This window comes from Python bivittatus, unplaced genomic scaffold, assembly GCF_059951505.1.
Source record: "Python bivittatus isolate LINGU-HERP-01145 unplaced genomic scaffold, Pbiv_v1 ctg000700_np1212, whole genome shotgun sequence".
NCBI classification, from domain to species: Eukaryota; Metazoa; Chordata; class Lepidosauria; order Squamata; family Pythonidae; genus Python; species Python bivittatus.
Genome location: NW_028277098.1, coordinates 69,726,488 through 69,743,790, shown reverse-complemented (window position 1 = coordinate 69,743,790; position 17,303 = coordinate 69,726,488). Strand labels below are relative to the sequence as shown.

The following is a 17,303-nucleotide window of genomic DNA, read 5'->3' as shown; positions in this document are numbered from 1 at the left end:
AGAATAAGTGGTACCATTTTGAAATAGAAATCTTAAAAGAGAACGTTGAAAACTGCATGATCAGAAGGCAGATGGTATTGAGCTTGTCTAAATCTGACCAGTGCTTGGATGGGAAGAAGATGGTTATAAAAGTGGATATAAATGCAATAAATAACATTAAGGCACAGCAAAGTCACAATTTTAATTGAATTGCAATTGTAACTTTAGTCTTACTAACTTAGGAATACTACCTTTGGAAAGCATAATTGTTAAACTGCATGTGACATAAATATGTTTCCATGCTGCAAAATTTAAAAAAAATAGCTTTGTATTATTATTAGAATACTTACAGTGTCTCAGCGCCTGCTAGATCCCAACATTGTGATAAGAGGATTTATTGTTATTAGGGATTTTTTTAATTGATTCACTATATGTGTACTCTCTCTGTTCAGACTGTCACAAAGGAGAGACAGATGAAGTTAATACAACAACAGAATGATATCAGTGGTCTGTCAAGACAGGTGAAGCATGTGATGAACTTCACTAATTGGGCCATTGCAAGTGGCAGCAGCACTGCATTGCTCTATAGCAAGCGACTGGTAAGAAAATTCAGGCTTTATAACTGCAGTTTGGCTATAAATTCTTTTCTTGCAGTGAAGCAGAAGAATCTTTATTATGGAAATCCATATTTTTCTTATTCTTTAGTTTTGAAGGTAAGTACCTCTGATGAAATTTTGCCTGGATTTCACAATTTTTTCAACATAATACTTTATATTCCAATTATTGATATCTAAATTACTGTTGTATGTTTGAAAGTCATCTAACCCTTGATATATTTGGTTCATCAAAGCCAAGCTGTAAAATCACAATCCAGGATGTTAGAGATTTTGACTGCTGAAATGGGGTGGATATTCCCTTCTAGCAATTACTATGTTTTCTCACCTGTGACCTATTCCCAAAGCAATGCAAGAGCTAATATTAAATTAATATTAAAAGTTCCATTACAAGATAAATGTTAAAATAAAACATCTCAGCTGACCAATATAAAATTTGACTACCAAATTTTATATCGGTCAGCTGAGATGTTTTATTTTAACATTTATCTTGTAATGGAACTTTTAATAATGATAAAGACAATGATAAAAACTGAAGACATAATTAAAAATGTCAATATTAGTTGTTTTCAGAAACAGAGGGAAAAAATCTTATTATTTCATTATTCTCAGATTAAACAATGAGACTGGAGGTTTCCTAAAAGGCAAGAAAAATGCCATAATAAATCCAGAGTTATACAGATACACACTCACACAACATATTTTCTTTCTTCTTTTCACTTTCTGAATGAGATTTGAAGATGCATAGAGAGCTACAGAGTGGAGAGAAATTATTTGTCAGTAGTATCTCCTGACAAAAAGATACCTCTGTGCATCCTGAATATGTTAGTATATTGATTGAGCGTCCTGATCAATGAAATGTGGGCAACGGGGTGTTGATTTACAAGGTATTCTTAGAGATCCTAGCTTGCATAGAATAGTGTTAGCATACTTGGGATAAAATTGAGCCTTGTTTTGAGCTTGTGGCTTACTAGCCAAAATGTGCCCAAGGTGACTGATATTGTCAGGGAATGTTACATGTGGCATAGGTATGGCAAAGGCTTGGAACCCACTTTGTTCATTCTTTATCTTACTAAAATGCATTTTATGAAAGCCTCAGCTGACTGAAGCCATATGGGCCATGAGAGGTCAATATCTGTGGGACTATCTGTTGATTATCATGGTGTAAGGAATATGGCAACTTGGAATATGAAAGGAATATATGATAATGAGCATGAATTAATGAATGAAAAAAATAAAAGGAAAATAGATATGTTTCATCTTTGTAACACTAATAGAGGGAGCATGTAGTGGGTCTGAATGGTAATCTGAGCTTGTGGAGTAAAGTTGTTGAATACACACATAGAATTGAAGGTGTTTAATTCTGAATGTGTGGAGGAAAGTTTTCTGTTAAGTGACTTGGTTGAATGGAGATGAAATGAAAGTACAGAAAGAATGATTGGACTATACAAAGACCCAGAATGGATGGAAATGGTGATTATTTGGTGAGTATCTACTTAGGAAAAGATCTGTTTGTTTCAAATACTTGGTTGAAGTATGAGTCTGGTCATACATATGCATGGCAAAGAAATAAATAAAAAAGCATTATTAATTTGGCTGTTTAGGATGAAAGATTGAGAAGGATACAAGGATGCTGAAACCTTCTGAATGTGGGAAGGCTATTTTTATTAGTGTATGGAAAAAAGGAAGGAAAGAAAATAGAGTGAAAGGAGGGTTAGAATTAGGGAAGATAAATTATGAGTCTTATAAAAAAAGTACTTGACAATAAATCCCAAGAGTAAATAGAAAGTAAATCTAAGGAATGATTATGTGAAAGTAGCTTGGAACAGAGTGAACAGAATTATGCTACAAGGTGCCACAGAAATGTTGCAGTTACACTAATGGGAAGTATAAAAAAGGATGCTTTGTGAAATGATGAAGTGAAAGACGTTATGAATGAGGAAATATTCATATATAAGAGAATGATTGCTGCAAGAAATGAGAAAGGTACTGGATTATGGGCATAGAGAGAAAAGGATAATTGTAAAGAGTGTAATTAGAGTATGGAATAATTATGATTAAAAGAGTCAGAGAAAATGAAGAGTGATTTTGATGGAAATAAATAAAAATTGATTTGGGAGTAGGAGAAAAGGCTCCTTTGGCAGGATGAATTACTAATGAAAGTGATTAAATGATTTGGCATGAAACTGAAGTGTGGGAATGTTGAAGTATTTTAGAGATTTTTATGGGACTGAAAATGGTATGTCAAAGAGTAGAATTGAAATTATATGAATGCTAGTGTCCCCCCAAAAAAGGTGAAAAAAGTCACAAATACTTTGACAGGTTCTGAATAATTTAATCAAGTTCTTTAAACAATACAAGTAATATCAGTTAAGAATAAAAACAAAAACAATGCAGACTAAAAGGAGAAAAACAGAAAAAAAACAAATAATATTAAAAATATAGTAATATAAAAATAGAATACAATTAAATTTTCAGAATTTTTATTTCTGTGATATCAGAATAAGATTACTATATTTATACAAACCATTACAATTCAATTTTAAACAACACATTAAACCGAGTCTATATGAAATCATATCGTCTGATCCTGCCTCTCTGTCTATATAAAGCCAGTTCAAAGGGTGAGAATTGAAAGTTGAGCTAAACTTTAGACACTTATTCTTCTAGGAATACATAATCACCCTTTTCTCTACTGTCCAGCTATAATTGACTGTATCTTTGCTAAAAAGAGATGGAGGAGCTCAATTATAGCATCAAAGACATGGCCAGGGGCTGACTGTGGAACAGATAACAAACTGCTCATGTGCAAGCTCCAAGTTAAGCTAAAGAAGAAGAAGAAAGCCAGTTAATTTCCACAATATGATCTTGAACATATACCCACCATTTTCAAGGAGGACATCAGGAATTGCTTTGAAGTCCTGAACTTCTTTGATAGAAAACCAGAGGAATTATGGAACGAACCTGAAGAAGTCATTAAAGATGAATGTGAAAAGAGACTGCCAAAAATGAAGAAAGAGAAGAAGGCAAACTGGATGTCAAAGCAAACCATGGAAATTGCCAAGAAGAGAAGAGAACCCAAAGCCAAAAAACCAAACATCTCAGAAAGGAACTTAGCATCTGTAAAGACACTGAAGATGTAAACAGGCATGGAAAAACAAGGAAAGTCTTTCAGAAGATCTCTGAACTCAGAAGGAGGTTCCAACCTCAAATTGCTATGCTAAAGGATGCCAATGGACAGAGAGTAACCAATTCAAAGGAGATCAAAGGATGATGGAAGGAGTATACTGAAACACTATACAGTAGGGATGTCAACATCCAAGATACTTTAGAAGATATTCCTTACTTGCAGGAACCTCTAATACTAGAAGGTGGAGTTATATCAGTACTTTGGTCATTACCAAGTCAGAAGGCTACATGAACTGATGCAATACCCACTGAAATATGGTAAGCAACAGAAGAATGAGTTAAGGATCTTAACTCTTAACCAAGCTATGCCAGCAAATCTGGAGAATGATATAGTGGCCAACTGATTGGAAGAGGTCAATCTACATTCCAATACCAAAAAAGGAGACTTAACAGAGTGTGCAAATTATCATACAATATCATTAATGTAACATGCTAACAAAATAATGCTTAGGATCATCCAATGCAGATTAGAGCCCTCCATGGAAAAAGAGATGCCAAATGCTCAAGCTGGCTTTAGAAAAGGCCAAGGAACACAAGAGATTATTGCTGATGCATGTTGGATAATTAAGAAAGCCAAAGAATACCAAAAAGAAGTCAGTATGTGCTTCATTGATTATCGATTATAGGCCTTTGATTGTGTCGATCATGTCAAGCTGTGGAAAGTGCTCAGAAAAATGGGAATCCCAGAACATCTCATTGTCCTCATGATAAACTTATATACATAAAAGGATAAAAACAGGAACATACATATAAAAACAATAGAAAAAGCACCATAATGTGCCTGATAAAAAAAAGTCAACCAAAGCAAAAAGCAAAAACGGACTCCATTAACATCCTAGCATTAAGGCCTGAAGGAAGACCCAAGTTTTTAAGGCCTTCAAAATACTCAGAGGTTTAGAGCTGTCCAGACTTCATGGGGGAGGCTGTTGCACAAGGCAGGTGCTGCGACAGAAAAGTTCCTCCAAGTGCCTCCAAGTTCCATAAGATAACACTGTTTCACAGAAAGAACCTGGAGCACACCCACTGTTCTGGTCCTGCCATGACTAGTTCTTGGCGTTCCATCTGTTGCAGTGTCCCTGCAGTCACGTGATCGCAATCTAAGCGCTCAGTGCCTGGCTTGTGATTACAATGTGGCAGTGACTTTCGGTCATATGATTGCAATTTCTGACATTCCCTGCCGGCTTCCCACAAGCAAAGTCATTGGGAAACCTAGCAGAAAGTTGGAAGTCGCTCCTGCCCCTGCCACTTTTTTGCCCATCCATGCTCCATGGTGCCTCCCCATGGCACCCCCTATCCCCGCAGCACCAGCATATCTGCCTGCACTCTGGCTGCTGCCTGGGACTCCTGCCTCTTCCCACTTAATGACCTGCACAGTCCTGGCGCTATGATGGCAGCCGGGACTGCCATCACTAGGCAATGCGGTCATGTGACATCGTGCTTTACGACAGTATTGCTTAGCGATGGAAATTCTGGTCCCAATTGCCATTGTAACTTGAGTGCTACCTGTATGTGTTTCTTGTAAACAGACAATATCAGCATTATGTTTTTTGCAGTTTATTAAAAATTATGTTTTGTTAGGGGTGAGTATAATCCATTTACATTCAATTAATCCATTTAAATTCAATTCAATGTTGCTGTTATACGTAATTTCCTTCTTTTTCAATTCCAGATATCCTTTCCAGTGCTTTCCATATCTGAAGAGTTCTGAGCAATTAGCTTTTCATATAGGGAAGAAGCCTCTGAAGTCATCTTAATGATTACCTTTTTTGTTTCCAAAAAGAATTCCAGTGCAAATCGGATTTTCCATTTGTATCTAATTTGTTTAGGTCATTGTACACTTATACTAGTGCAAATTGTTTCCTTTTTCCTAGCATTCTTGGAAAGACATCTTGAAATATTTAATTTGCTTTCCTTTTATAATCAAAGGTGTCTCTCTTGTTTAAAAAACTGATGAGGATATCCCAAGGCATTTTTTTCCTTTGTGCAGTTTTTAAAATTTATCCTAAAAATATACTCGATGTTTGGGAAGCCTCCACCTATTTTTAAATAATCTTGCATCAAAGATTTTGAAACCACCTTTGAGATCCACTTTTCTAAAATCTTCAGGGATGCCTCTAAATCTTAAGTTGTTTTTAGTATTTATGTACAGGGTTTGTTTTTATACTTGATTTTTAATGGATTAACTTATTTTATTATTTATGGGGTATTTGTAATTGTTGATGGGGCTTTTGATTTTAACTGTGAGCCGCCCAGAGTCACCCGCTGTGGGGAGATGGGCGGCATACAAATTTAATAATAAATAAATAAAAAAAAAATAAATGTAAGTGGGTGGCCTGGGTTTTGTTAATACAAGTGAAAATAGCTGGGTGTAAGAGTGTGCTTTCATCCACTTTGTTATATGCAAGTAAGAGTTGGATATGTCAGGCGAAATATATAAGTAAGTTGAAAGCAATGGGAATGAGTTACTTAAGAAGTGTATGTGGTAAAACAAGAAGAGACAGGAATGTATGAGTGATGAATAAATGTAGATTGAGTACAAAAACGAGCACTGAGTAGGAAAAACATAAACTGGAGTGGTTTGTTTCTTATACAAGAGAATGAATGAGGATTGAATCTCAAAACAAATATATGGACACAAATGAATTGGAGTCTTAGGAGGTTAGGTTAGGAGGGAGAGGAAGATGGAGAAATGAATAGTTGTCTGGAATTGATGAGATCCTCAGAAGGAGAGAGGTAAGAAGTATAAAGAAAAAAGGAGTGTATAAAGCAAGGCTGGTTTACAAGGACTGAAAGGTATGGAGAGGTAGAGCAAGTAGTGTTGGTATAATGTAGACTTAATTAGATTCAATTTTATTTTTTATCATCTTTGGCCTTTAATTTCTTTTGCTAATTGCTGCTTACTTTTTTCTATACTTTGTATAATGTTGTTGATTCAAAAAGGGAATAGTGTGTTGGGGATGAATGGAACTAACTTGTTGCAGTGAAACAATGAAAGAGTGGCTTTTAAAAACCTTTACTCCCTTCCCTTTTTAATGTTACAGCTCTCACAACTGGTAATTCAAAATAAGAGTTAGTATAGCATGTATTGAGCATATTTTTGTTGCTAACCCATTGGGAGGGAGGATATTTCTTGGGATAATCTTTTTCTATTCAATATTCCCTGGTTTGGTTTATTTTGCTATAAAATAGTTTAATTCCAATTGTTTATCTGTTTCTGAATGTGGGTTCAGTTCAAATTTTACAAAATATTACAGTACTTATTTAGATTTATTTAAAATCATGTGAAATCTATTGTTTGAAGTTAAATCCTCCTATTTGTATTCTTTAGCATTATGAATATTGTGATAAATCGAGAAATCCTTTCATCTAAGGATGTAAAGTGGAAATTTAGTTTCATAATTATCCTACAATATAGATAAGAAAAGAATTAATTTTTCAATCTCACCCGTTTGCAAATAGCTTATATGTTAATATCTTCTTTATGCTTTGCATAACAGTAATCTGAGACTATTTGTATTGCAGATCACTTTCCAGCTACGGCATATTTTAAAAGCACGGTGTGATCCTGTTCCAGCTGCGAATGGAGCAATTCGCTTCCATTGTGATCCCACATTTTGGGCAAAGAATGTAGTAAACTTAGGTAGAGTGTTCATTTTTTTGATAGATTTAATGTGTAAAAATTTGTAATTATAAGCGTCATGTTCTCTGTAGTGTTCCTTATAGATCTAAGAGACTTCCAGTAAAATAAGTGGAGGTGGTTTGTTAATTGAACTGTTCATATGGGGAACAATGTGCCTTCTTTAAGATTAAAGGTATCCCCAGGAGAATGTTCAGAGGCTTTGTGAACCTTGATAGTCCATATACACATGATGAAGTGTAACTTATTTGTGTAGGTCTGGATTTAAACCAGTGATACATATGCAACCACAACCCAGATGTGTTTCTTTTTCTACCCAGTTTGCTTGCCTTTTGCAATGTACTTCTTGACCCTAGAATATTTTCCTTTAGAATAGATCTTTGTTCACTTGGTAATTGACCTTTCTTAATAATAGGTAGCAATGCTTTTCACAGAAAGGTACTGAACAGTGAAGTAAAAACATTGAAAAAATTCTCTGTATAGAGAAGTGGTGTTTTACAAAATTGCGTGGTCACTGTCTTTGACTTCTAAGAATATTTGAAAGTCAAGTGTTTAATTAAAGAGGAAAGTAATTTGGAGTCAATCCAACTTAATTTTTAGTGTATCAGTTACCGTTGACGTATTTTTTTCAGTGAGAAGAAGTGGAAAACTCAGTGGCCTATAGATTTAGCATTATAGATAACAATGAGACCATCTACAAATGTACTGAAAGCCTTCGTATTCTAAAAGATAATCAGAAATCAGATTCCAAATAATCCTAAGCTATTTTGCTTAGTTCAGGCAGGAACTTTGTCTTCCTTTCTTACAAAAAAAAAAGGTCAAAAACAAGATATTACGTGCAAGGTTTACAAGAACAGATACTCTCTCTTTCAACAATAATTTTCTTTGCAGCCCTTGTGTGTCCAGTATAAATTCTGGAGTAATGGGGTGGGGACCCTTCAAACTAAGGTTCTTTCAACAAATTGGTGGCTGAGCAGAATGTATGAGGTTGTTGGCATAGAGACATTCTAGCTTCCAATGAAAAAGAAAAGTCCAGGGGAAATCAGAAGTCTTGTCTTCCATTAGACCATGATAGGCTGATTCCAACAATTTAGCTTCACAGGTTTTTTTTAAATAAAAACACATCAGTCCATGTATTTCATTTATATCTTCTCAACATGTATCAAATATATATTTCTATTTCTTATAGTGAAATAGATCCCATGGAGAATACCTTTAGATTGAATAAGTAAGAATCAATAGGGCACCAACTAAATTATAAACAGACTTGTAGGTATGTGCGAAGGCTTACATGTCCATGCCAGGTTTTTCCCATGTTCTTCTCCATCAGCAGTTCCTCTTACTCTGTTGGAGAACACTTTTGAGGTTCCCCAAACTTCAAGGCAGTGTGAGAGGATGCTTGTGGAAAGGGGGAAATACCAGAACTCCCTATTACATGTGCAGAGGACCATATGGTCCTTTGGATTGGGAATATACATTGGGAACTGAAAAAGGTATTGGAAATGAAATATTACAAAACTGTTTCAAAAGATCCTAGACGGTGCAGAAATTTTTAAACATGTATTTTATTTTATGGAAATATATATTTTAAGTGCAATTTTTGATAAACTCATATGACAATAATACAATGCCAAGATTATTTTAAAACTGAGATGACAGTGGGTATTGTCAGATTCTTAAACAACAATGAACTTTTAGAGAAGAATCTTCCATTCTGATAATTGGAACTACAGTGCAAGAATAGATTACATTCCAGTGATAGTGAATATATTTTTTAAAAGAGCCTTGGGCATTATCTGGAGAAAAGAATATTATTTTATACAAGAACAAACTAATACTAAATAGGGCTATGCAATATTTCAGATTTAGTTTTAACTGCAGAGGGCAGCCATGCAGTCTTGGGAAAAATGCAGCTGCTTTAAAGAGTTGCAGACAAGTACCTTTTTGTAATCAAATTGAAACACTGAAGAGCCATAATATTAAAATATTAGAATAGTAAGAATAAGAGAATATTCAAAATAGGGTTTTTTAAATATGAAGATTCCTGGGAATAACTCAGAATCCATACTTTATCCCAGTGACTACAAGTATTAATGAGATTTTGCTGATGTAAATTAAAATCACAGTTGAGTTATTTTTTTCTTCCTTTTTAATTTTTTCAGTAATAAATCTCCTTAAGGGCTTAAATGAAAATACATAATGGAACATATTATACAAAATAAATAAGATAAATAAAAATTTTTCTGCAACTATTCATCAAAGTTTATATAAAATCACACATATATTGAAATTATATGCTACTTTTGGGGGGAAAATGTTCCATTAACTTGAGTTAGATCAAAATAAATAATAATGCAGATACATTAAAATGTACATACCCATTATGTACATACCCATTAAGTAAAAAAATTAACTTTGAATCTTTTAACATATAAAAAATACACTGAGTCCTTGGTGCTCTCTGAGCTTGATTGTTTGCTTGCAGACATTTCATTACCCAACTAGGTAACACCATCAGTGCACTGATGGTGTTACCTAGTTGGGTAATAAAACATCTGCAAGCAAATAACCAAGCTCAGAGAGCACCAACGACTCCACAGTTCAACCCTGAGCTACATATATTCCTTTCTATTGAAAAAATACACTACTTATGTGTTTTCAAAGCTTCATCCCTTTCTGTGAAGCTAATGTATTCTACCATAAATGTTTCACTCTTAAACTTTATTTAAAGTACAAGCTTTGTAGTTAATCAATTCTTTCTCCTATTGTCTAGGTAATCTTGTTATTGAAAATAAGCCAACACAAGGTTACACTCCTAATGTAGTAGTGGGACAAGTTCCTCCAGGAACAAATCATATCAGCAAACCTCCAGGGCAAATTAATCTTGCACAGCTTCGGCTCCAGCACATGCAACAGCAGGTGTTTGCGCAACAGAAACACCAGCAGTTACAGCAGATGAGGATGGGGCAGCCTGCAGGGCAAATTGCTCGCCAGGCAGGTCCACAGATGTTGCAGCAACAGGCAAGTCTTTAGACTCTTTAAATTAAGATACTCATATAAACCCTAAAATAGCTTTCAGGCATAGAATTACATACATTTAAAGTTTATATAGCGATACATTTTGTTAATTCTAACTTATTCTTCAGTGCAATGCAGCTCATTTTCCTGCCTTATAAAGAAGGGGAAAAAACTTGGGAAAGAGACTAGCATTTTTCCTCATTTTAAGAGCAAGAGTTTTATAAAATTCATTGTATTTTGTAGCCTCCACGGTTGATAAGTATGCAGACCATGCAGAGGGGTATGAATTGCGGTGCTTTCCAAGCTCATCAGATGAGAATGGCTCAGAATGCAGCTCGTCTCCCAGGGATACCACGCCACAACGGGCCCCAGTATTCCATGATGCAACCACACTTACAAAGACAAGTATATGCTGTGTGCACATTTTGTTTCCCACCTTTCATTTTAGAAAAGTGATTCAGCTTGGTTTATAACATTTACAACATATAATTTAGATATGAAAATGCTTTCAAAATTAAAGGCCATCATTTCTATTCCTATACTGCTTGCTATTTAAGGATACAGGAGATTTCAATCTTGTTATAAAAAATCTGAAATTAGATCAACAACATGCAGAGTTTTCAGACATAGAGCATGCAATATTTGTGGCTATTAGTTTACCACAATTTTTTATTGCTTTGATTGTTGGCTGGCCAATTTATTAATTCAGAAGATATTGTTCTCTGATAAAGGAAGAATTGTAAGCTTCCAAAAAACATCAGCATTAAATTATGAACTAAAAAAAAAAAGGCTATGGTTATTTTGACTTATTAAAAATATAACAGGTGAAATATGAACGTTGCCCTCCTTTGTAACTAACTTACTGATAATTTCTATTTTTCCCCTCCCTTCTCTACTTGTTAGCATTCAAACCCAGGACATGCAGGCCCCTTTCCAGTTGTTTCAGTACATAACAATGCTATCAATCCAACAAGCCCTACAACAGCTACTATGGCAAATGCTAATCGTGGTCCAACAAGCCCATCCGTAGCAGCAATAGAGCTTATTCCATCTGTAACCAACCCAGAAAATCTACCTTCCTTGCCAGATATTCCTCCCATACAGGTTTGTAAATTATATCAAACAAGAATGAAAGTTAATTTTTACTGAAGTTAACATTTAACAGTTTACGCTGTTGTACAAACGTTTTAACATTTGCATTAAAAAAGGTAACATCCTATGTATTCATTCATTTCTTTATAGAATGCCTCTTTTCGCACTGGAAAGAATAAGAATGATTAATGAGATTTGTGTTTAATTCTTCACTCAGTCATGAAATTTATTGGACAAATTAATCTGTCCCAGGTTAATATCTCTCATGATCAAGGGTGTCCACAGGGGATATTAAAAAAAGTCAAGATGGCGGATGCAACTGTGCGTTCTCTATATTCTGATGATTTGGCTTTTGCCCTCTTTGGTATTAATGGTTTCAAAGCATACCCCGTGTTTTTCTCCCACTAATTTAAGTTTCCGTCAGAAGTGGGAGGAAAATGGCAAGTTTTTTTCTCCTTAAACTCCTGATGTACATCCTTAAAAGTGTCTCCAGAGGCTGAAGGAATGTGAATGCACATCTGCTTGCACAGCTTTGGGTTCCACTCTTAGTTGCTCCCTAAATTTATTTTGGATTGAAACTAATTACTATGCTGTTTTGAATTCCTGAGTATCTTAAAAGAGAGCCTTGATTGAAAGATACATACAGTATTTGCAAATTGTTTCCTTTTGTATATTGTGTTAATTGGTTCTCGGGGGGGAAAGCATTTTAATTTGTTTGTTTTAGCAGTTTGGGAATATATGGTTCCTTTGTCTGCTGTCCTTGTCCTATATTATGTATAGGATAAAGAATATAATAATGTATCTTGACTTTAGCAAAACATTGTGGGCTAGAAGGGAGGTTAATTAATTGGATACATATCTGGCTCAAAAATCTTACTTGGTATGCGTCAGTGGTTTCTCATTATCATATTGGAAAGAGATATCAAAGGGCGCTGCAAAGATCTGCAAAGATCAGGGTATTTTTTATTAATGACCTGGATGAAGAAAGAGAAGGGAAGCTTATCAGATTTGTAAATGACAGAATTGTATGGAATAGCTAATAACCTATAATACAGAAATAAAATTCAAAAAAATCTTGTTTAGTTAGTAAAATAGGTTGAAAGTAACAAGTTTAATAGAGAAAACCACAAAGGTTTTCAATTAGGAAATAAAAATAAAATGCCTGAGTATAAGATGTGGGCATTAGCTTGGTAATGTTATTTGTAAAAAAGATCTTGGATTTGCAGTTGATTGTAAATTGTAAACTGAATATGAATCATCAGTGTATTATAGCTACAATAAAGGTGACTGATTTTAGGGTGCATCAACAGAAGTATAATTTCCAAATCATAGGAACTAAGAGATTCATTTTATTCTGCACTGGACACAGCTGACCTCAAATAGTGTGTCCAGGTCCGAGCATCACATTTTAAGAAAGATTCAGACAAACTGGAACATGTTTAGAAAAGAGCTATTAAGATGATCAGAGACTAGAAACTAAATATTATGAAGTAAGGGTGAAGGATCTAGAAATGTTGAGCCTTGAAAACACTGGGGAGCTATATCTGTTCTCTGTCCTCCAAGAGTGTAGGACAAGGCTTTAATGGCCCTAAGTTACAGGAAGACAGATATCAGTTGAACACATGGGAAAACTTTCTAACAGCATGAACAGTTTGGAAGTGGAACCTATTACCCAGAGAGGTTGTAGTTTCCATTTGCTGAATGTGTTCAAGCAGAGGCTGAATGTTATCTGTAATGGGTTGGTTTAATTTGGATTCCTGCACTGAGGAATTGGTTGGGGATTGGTTTCTTCTAACTCTGTGATTCTAATTAGGACATGGCTCAAAGCAAATAATTTAATACAAATGCGAAACAAGGAATTTAGATTATAAATAGGGAGTGGAAACTTCCCTCTATTGTATACCAATACTGTAGTACTACCAGAGTTTGTAACTTGCTTGTGTCTTAAACATCCTTGGTTCTTAAGATTTTGTAAGAGCTGTTATATTCTGAGCTGAGTTTTTACTGTTCAGTTATAGCCATGCTATTTCCTATGTTCCTAAATATTCAGACAGGAATCAAACAAATAGAAATATTGATAAATATTTATCTTTGTTTGCCCTATTATATTGCTGGCTGTAGGTTTTTTGATATTCTGTATGACTGTCCTTTATTTCAGCTGGAAGATGCTGGTTCCAGTAACTTAGATAATTTACTAAGTAGATATATCGCAGGCAGCCATCTACCCCCTCAGCCCATAAGCAGTATGAATCCCTCCCCTGGACCCTCGGCCCTATCTCCAGGCTCATCAGGTAAGCTAGGAAAGATTCAATGGCCATTTTAATGTCTGTATTTAAAACAACCAACACTTATTTTGAAATTTTATCCATCTTTTTCTAATAACTTTCACAGTAATATTGGTGAATTTAATCAAAGTATTTCTTTTCCATTAATAGGCAGATTTTTTTCTCATGTAATAGAGTGTGTATGTGTGTGTGTATGGACCATAAAATAATCTTATAACCTCAGTCTCAATAGAAAGAAGGGTTTAGCTAGTGCAGTTAAAATCTTCCTGCCCCAAAAGGGCTAAAAATGGAAGCCAAGAGTAAATAAAATGCTATAATTTTTAAATTTATACCAAGACCTTTTATCTCCAAGATGTTGTCTTCAGCGAATGTGCAAAAAGGTATTCAGAGTAAATGTCATTAATGTAAAGCCATTGTTTTTCCTTTTAAATAAAGATACTTTATATGGTAAATGGTAAAGTATAATACTTTATATGGTAAAAGATAAATCTCTGCTTCCGCAAAATATTGAATATAGTTTCCATTTGTTAAGTGAGGATGACAGCTGAATTAAATTTAGAAGGCTATAGGATTTGAATGCTGTTAGGCTTCTACTAAATTACATAACTGCTGGGATTAAAAAATGTAACACTGACTTTAAAGTATGAACTGCTGAATCTGTGTATTGCCAGAACTGTTCCCTGTGATATGCTGTTGTTGTAAACTCATTCATCCTTCCTTAGGTTTATCCAATTCTCATACTCCTGTGAGGCCACCCAGTACATCTAGCACAGGCAGTAGAGGCAGGTGAGTTAATTGGCTTCAAAAACTGTCTCAATTCTAAAGGCATATTGAAGTTTCCAGAGAACTGAGTGCATAGATAGGAAAATAAATTCCAGTTTAAGAGAAAGATCAGGATTTTACAATTTATCTGTGTGTCAAAAGGTGTGAAAGACATAACTAAAGATTCTTTTAATTTTTGCATCATCTAAGAAGTAAAGTCATTCTTTAATGTATTTATTGTGCTCATTTACAATTTGAATATATACCTACAGTGGAAGAGAGTACCCTGAAAATTGGGTTGTTCCATTTGCTCCAGTAGGTAGGGCTAAAATATTTGCCATAATCCTTTGAGTGAGAAGAATGCCCCTTCCTTCCATTTATGTTTCGGCCTAGCCCCATGTGCAAGCTATTCTTTCTCTTTGTGCACACATGTGTGTATACATTCTTCTCTCTCCTTCCAGCAGAAACAGAAAAAAAAAAAGGCAGGTAAAAAGAGGGAGATGAGGTAAGAGGAATGGATAACTGTATAGGAAAGGAAAGAACAAAGGGAAGAAGAAGAAAAAAGTGGATGGAGATAAAGTGAAGGGAAGAGATAACTGGATAGAGAAGGAAAGAAAAGATATGCTCTATTTAGGTGTTACAAAAAGGATTAAATAGGCTTTCCCAAGTAATAGCTATTCCAGAAAGGCATCCATATTTTGCAGCAGCTTGGTCTGCAGCCATTTTTCTACCTTTTATTGATACCTTTATTTTCAACAGCTTCTTCTATTCTTAACATGGAATGTATAACCCCCTCCCCCCAATTTAATTCACTAGTAATTATTTGGGGGAAAAAACTCATTTATTTCCTAGGTAAATATAATAGGAAAAAAATTACAAAAAAAGGTACTTGTGACATCATTCCACAGTGCACGTTCAAGACAAAGCATGGTCCTTCTCAGACTAAATTTTCTCTCACTGTGTTTTTTCTTTTTTAATGCAACATTCACATTAATGCTAGATTTTTCCTAACAGAGAAGCACTCCTTCTTGCATTAATAGACCTATAGAAAGGAAACTACAATGCACATCTTGGCCTGTAGGGTCAAGGCCCTGTAAAAGGGTGAAACATTCTTTGTATTTCAATGAGATCCTTACAATAACGGTTATAAGTTCTTTCAGGTTTTTTCTTTGCTACCTGTTTGTAAGTGGGAGGATGCTTGCCAACTGGATTCTTATCATTTTTTATTTCCTGTAGCCATAAACGTATTGGACTATTATTCCACTGGGTTGCCTCAGTCTAATGGACAGAGAAAGAGTGTTTTTTCTAGTATCCAGTCACAGAATCATGTTGTATTGGTGTCTTCTTTAGGCTTTAGACTCAGAGATTGCCTTAAGTATTCATAATTCTCTGACTTATGCTGAAATACTCCAAATGAAGGAAAATAGTATACAGTTTTATACACACACACACACACACACACACATGAATGGCTCAAATTATAAGAGGATTAGTTTTGATAAATCCCTGGATATTGTCATTGTAATAATTTATGTAGCTTGAAAGATTCCCAAGGTAACATTTGTATTGCGGACCTTTTATATACAGATAGTCCTCACTTGCATTTCCTTAGTCTTTCAGCCCCAATCTTTTTTTTTCTCTGGAGATTGGGAGAAGACTGGACTAAGTATATGTTTATACTTTGTACAGTTTGATCTAGTGGTTAAGGTACCAGACTAGAAAACAGGAGACTGTGAGTTCTAGTCCTGTGTTAGGCATAAAAGCTGGCTGGGTGACTTCGGGCCAATCACTCTCTCAGCCCAACTCACCTCACAGGGTTGTTGTGGGGAAAATAGGAGGAAGAAGGAGTATTACGTATGTTTGGCACCTTGAGTTATTTATAAAAATAAGAAAGGCAGGATAAAAAATCGTTAAAAAAAAAAGGATACATTATTCTAAATTCTAATCTTTCTGTTGATTAATCTCATGCCAGGCTTATAAAGCCTGAAATTGTGAATGTTGAACTAGAAATAAAAATCAGCCAAGGGATTCAATCATTATCAGAACATAAGAGTTTCTTATGTTATAAATGCTAAATACTTAATTCATTTAAAACAGGCAAAGGTAATGTTTTGATGGCTTGAGAACTTAACATTTTTTTAGGTGTCCAGAGCCCGCAGTGGGTGGGCTGTTTATTCAAAGCGGCTAAGGTGTTCAGGAGTTATATGCAGTCTTGGGGCCACAGGTTATCAACCCCTGATTTAAAATGAATTATTCTCTTGTAAAACCCAATCTTGTGCACATATATTCAACTTTAATTTAATGTTGATATGTGTTAATGTTGGATTTCTGCACCTCCTCCTACTGCCCCTTCTCTTTCTTTTTATGCCTCCCCAAAAAGATCAGAAGCTTTGCTATTAAGCCAGACTACCTAATTAAATTTTAATTTGGGGATATTTTTGTTAATTCAACTATGATTTGTTCAGTCAAATGATGGTTTGATCATAGTGTATTCAGGTATAACAAGGAACTCTGGTTTAAAAGAGGAAATTAAAGCTTTTGATCTCTTATGGCCCTTCCAGAGGGAGGAGAAAGAAGGTGGAACATGAAAATGCAAGGCTTGTACATGTAAATCTGAACTATTATTTGGCTATGCATTTAAAAGCATCTGCATTTGTTTTCTCTCTTCCTGACCTTCTGCTTTATACTATCAAACCTATAATCCAGTGCTGGAGTTCCTTCAGTACT

At 34.9% G+C, this 17,303-nt stretch overlaps 1 protein-coding gene across 1 annotated transcript in view; it reads left to right on the top strand.

The window, feature by feature from the left end:
• Positions 1-17,303, top strand: part of TRIM33 (tripartite motif containing 33) — a 69,406-nt gene that overhangs the window by 35,261 nt on the left and 16,842 nt on the right. The window contains exons 7-13 of the mRNA XM_088153076.1: positions 432-578; positions 7,305-7,422; positions 10,193-10,440; positions 10,681-10,851; positions 11,341-11,541; positions 13,688-13,820; positions 14,537-14,600. Of these exons, the coding sequence (XP_088009202.1) occupies positions 432-578; positions 7,305-7,422; positions 10,193-10,440; positions 10,681-10,851; positions 11,341-11,541; positions 13,688-13,820; positions 14,537-14,600 (1,082 nt within the window). The remainder of the gene's footprint in view (positions 1-431; positions 579-7,304; positions 7,423-10,192; positions 10,441-10,680; positions 10,852-11,340; positions 11,542-13,687; positions 13,821-14,536; positions 14,601-17,303) is intronic.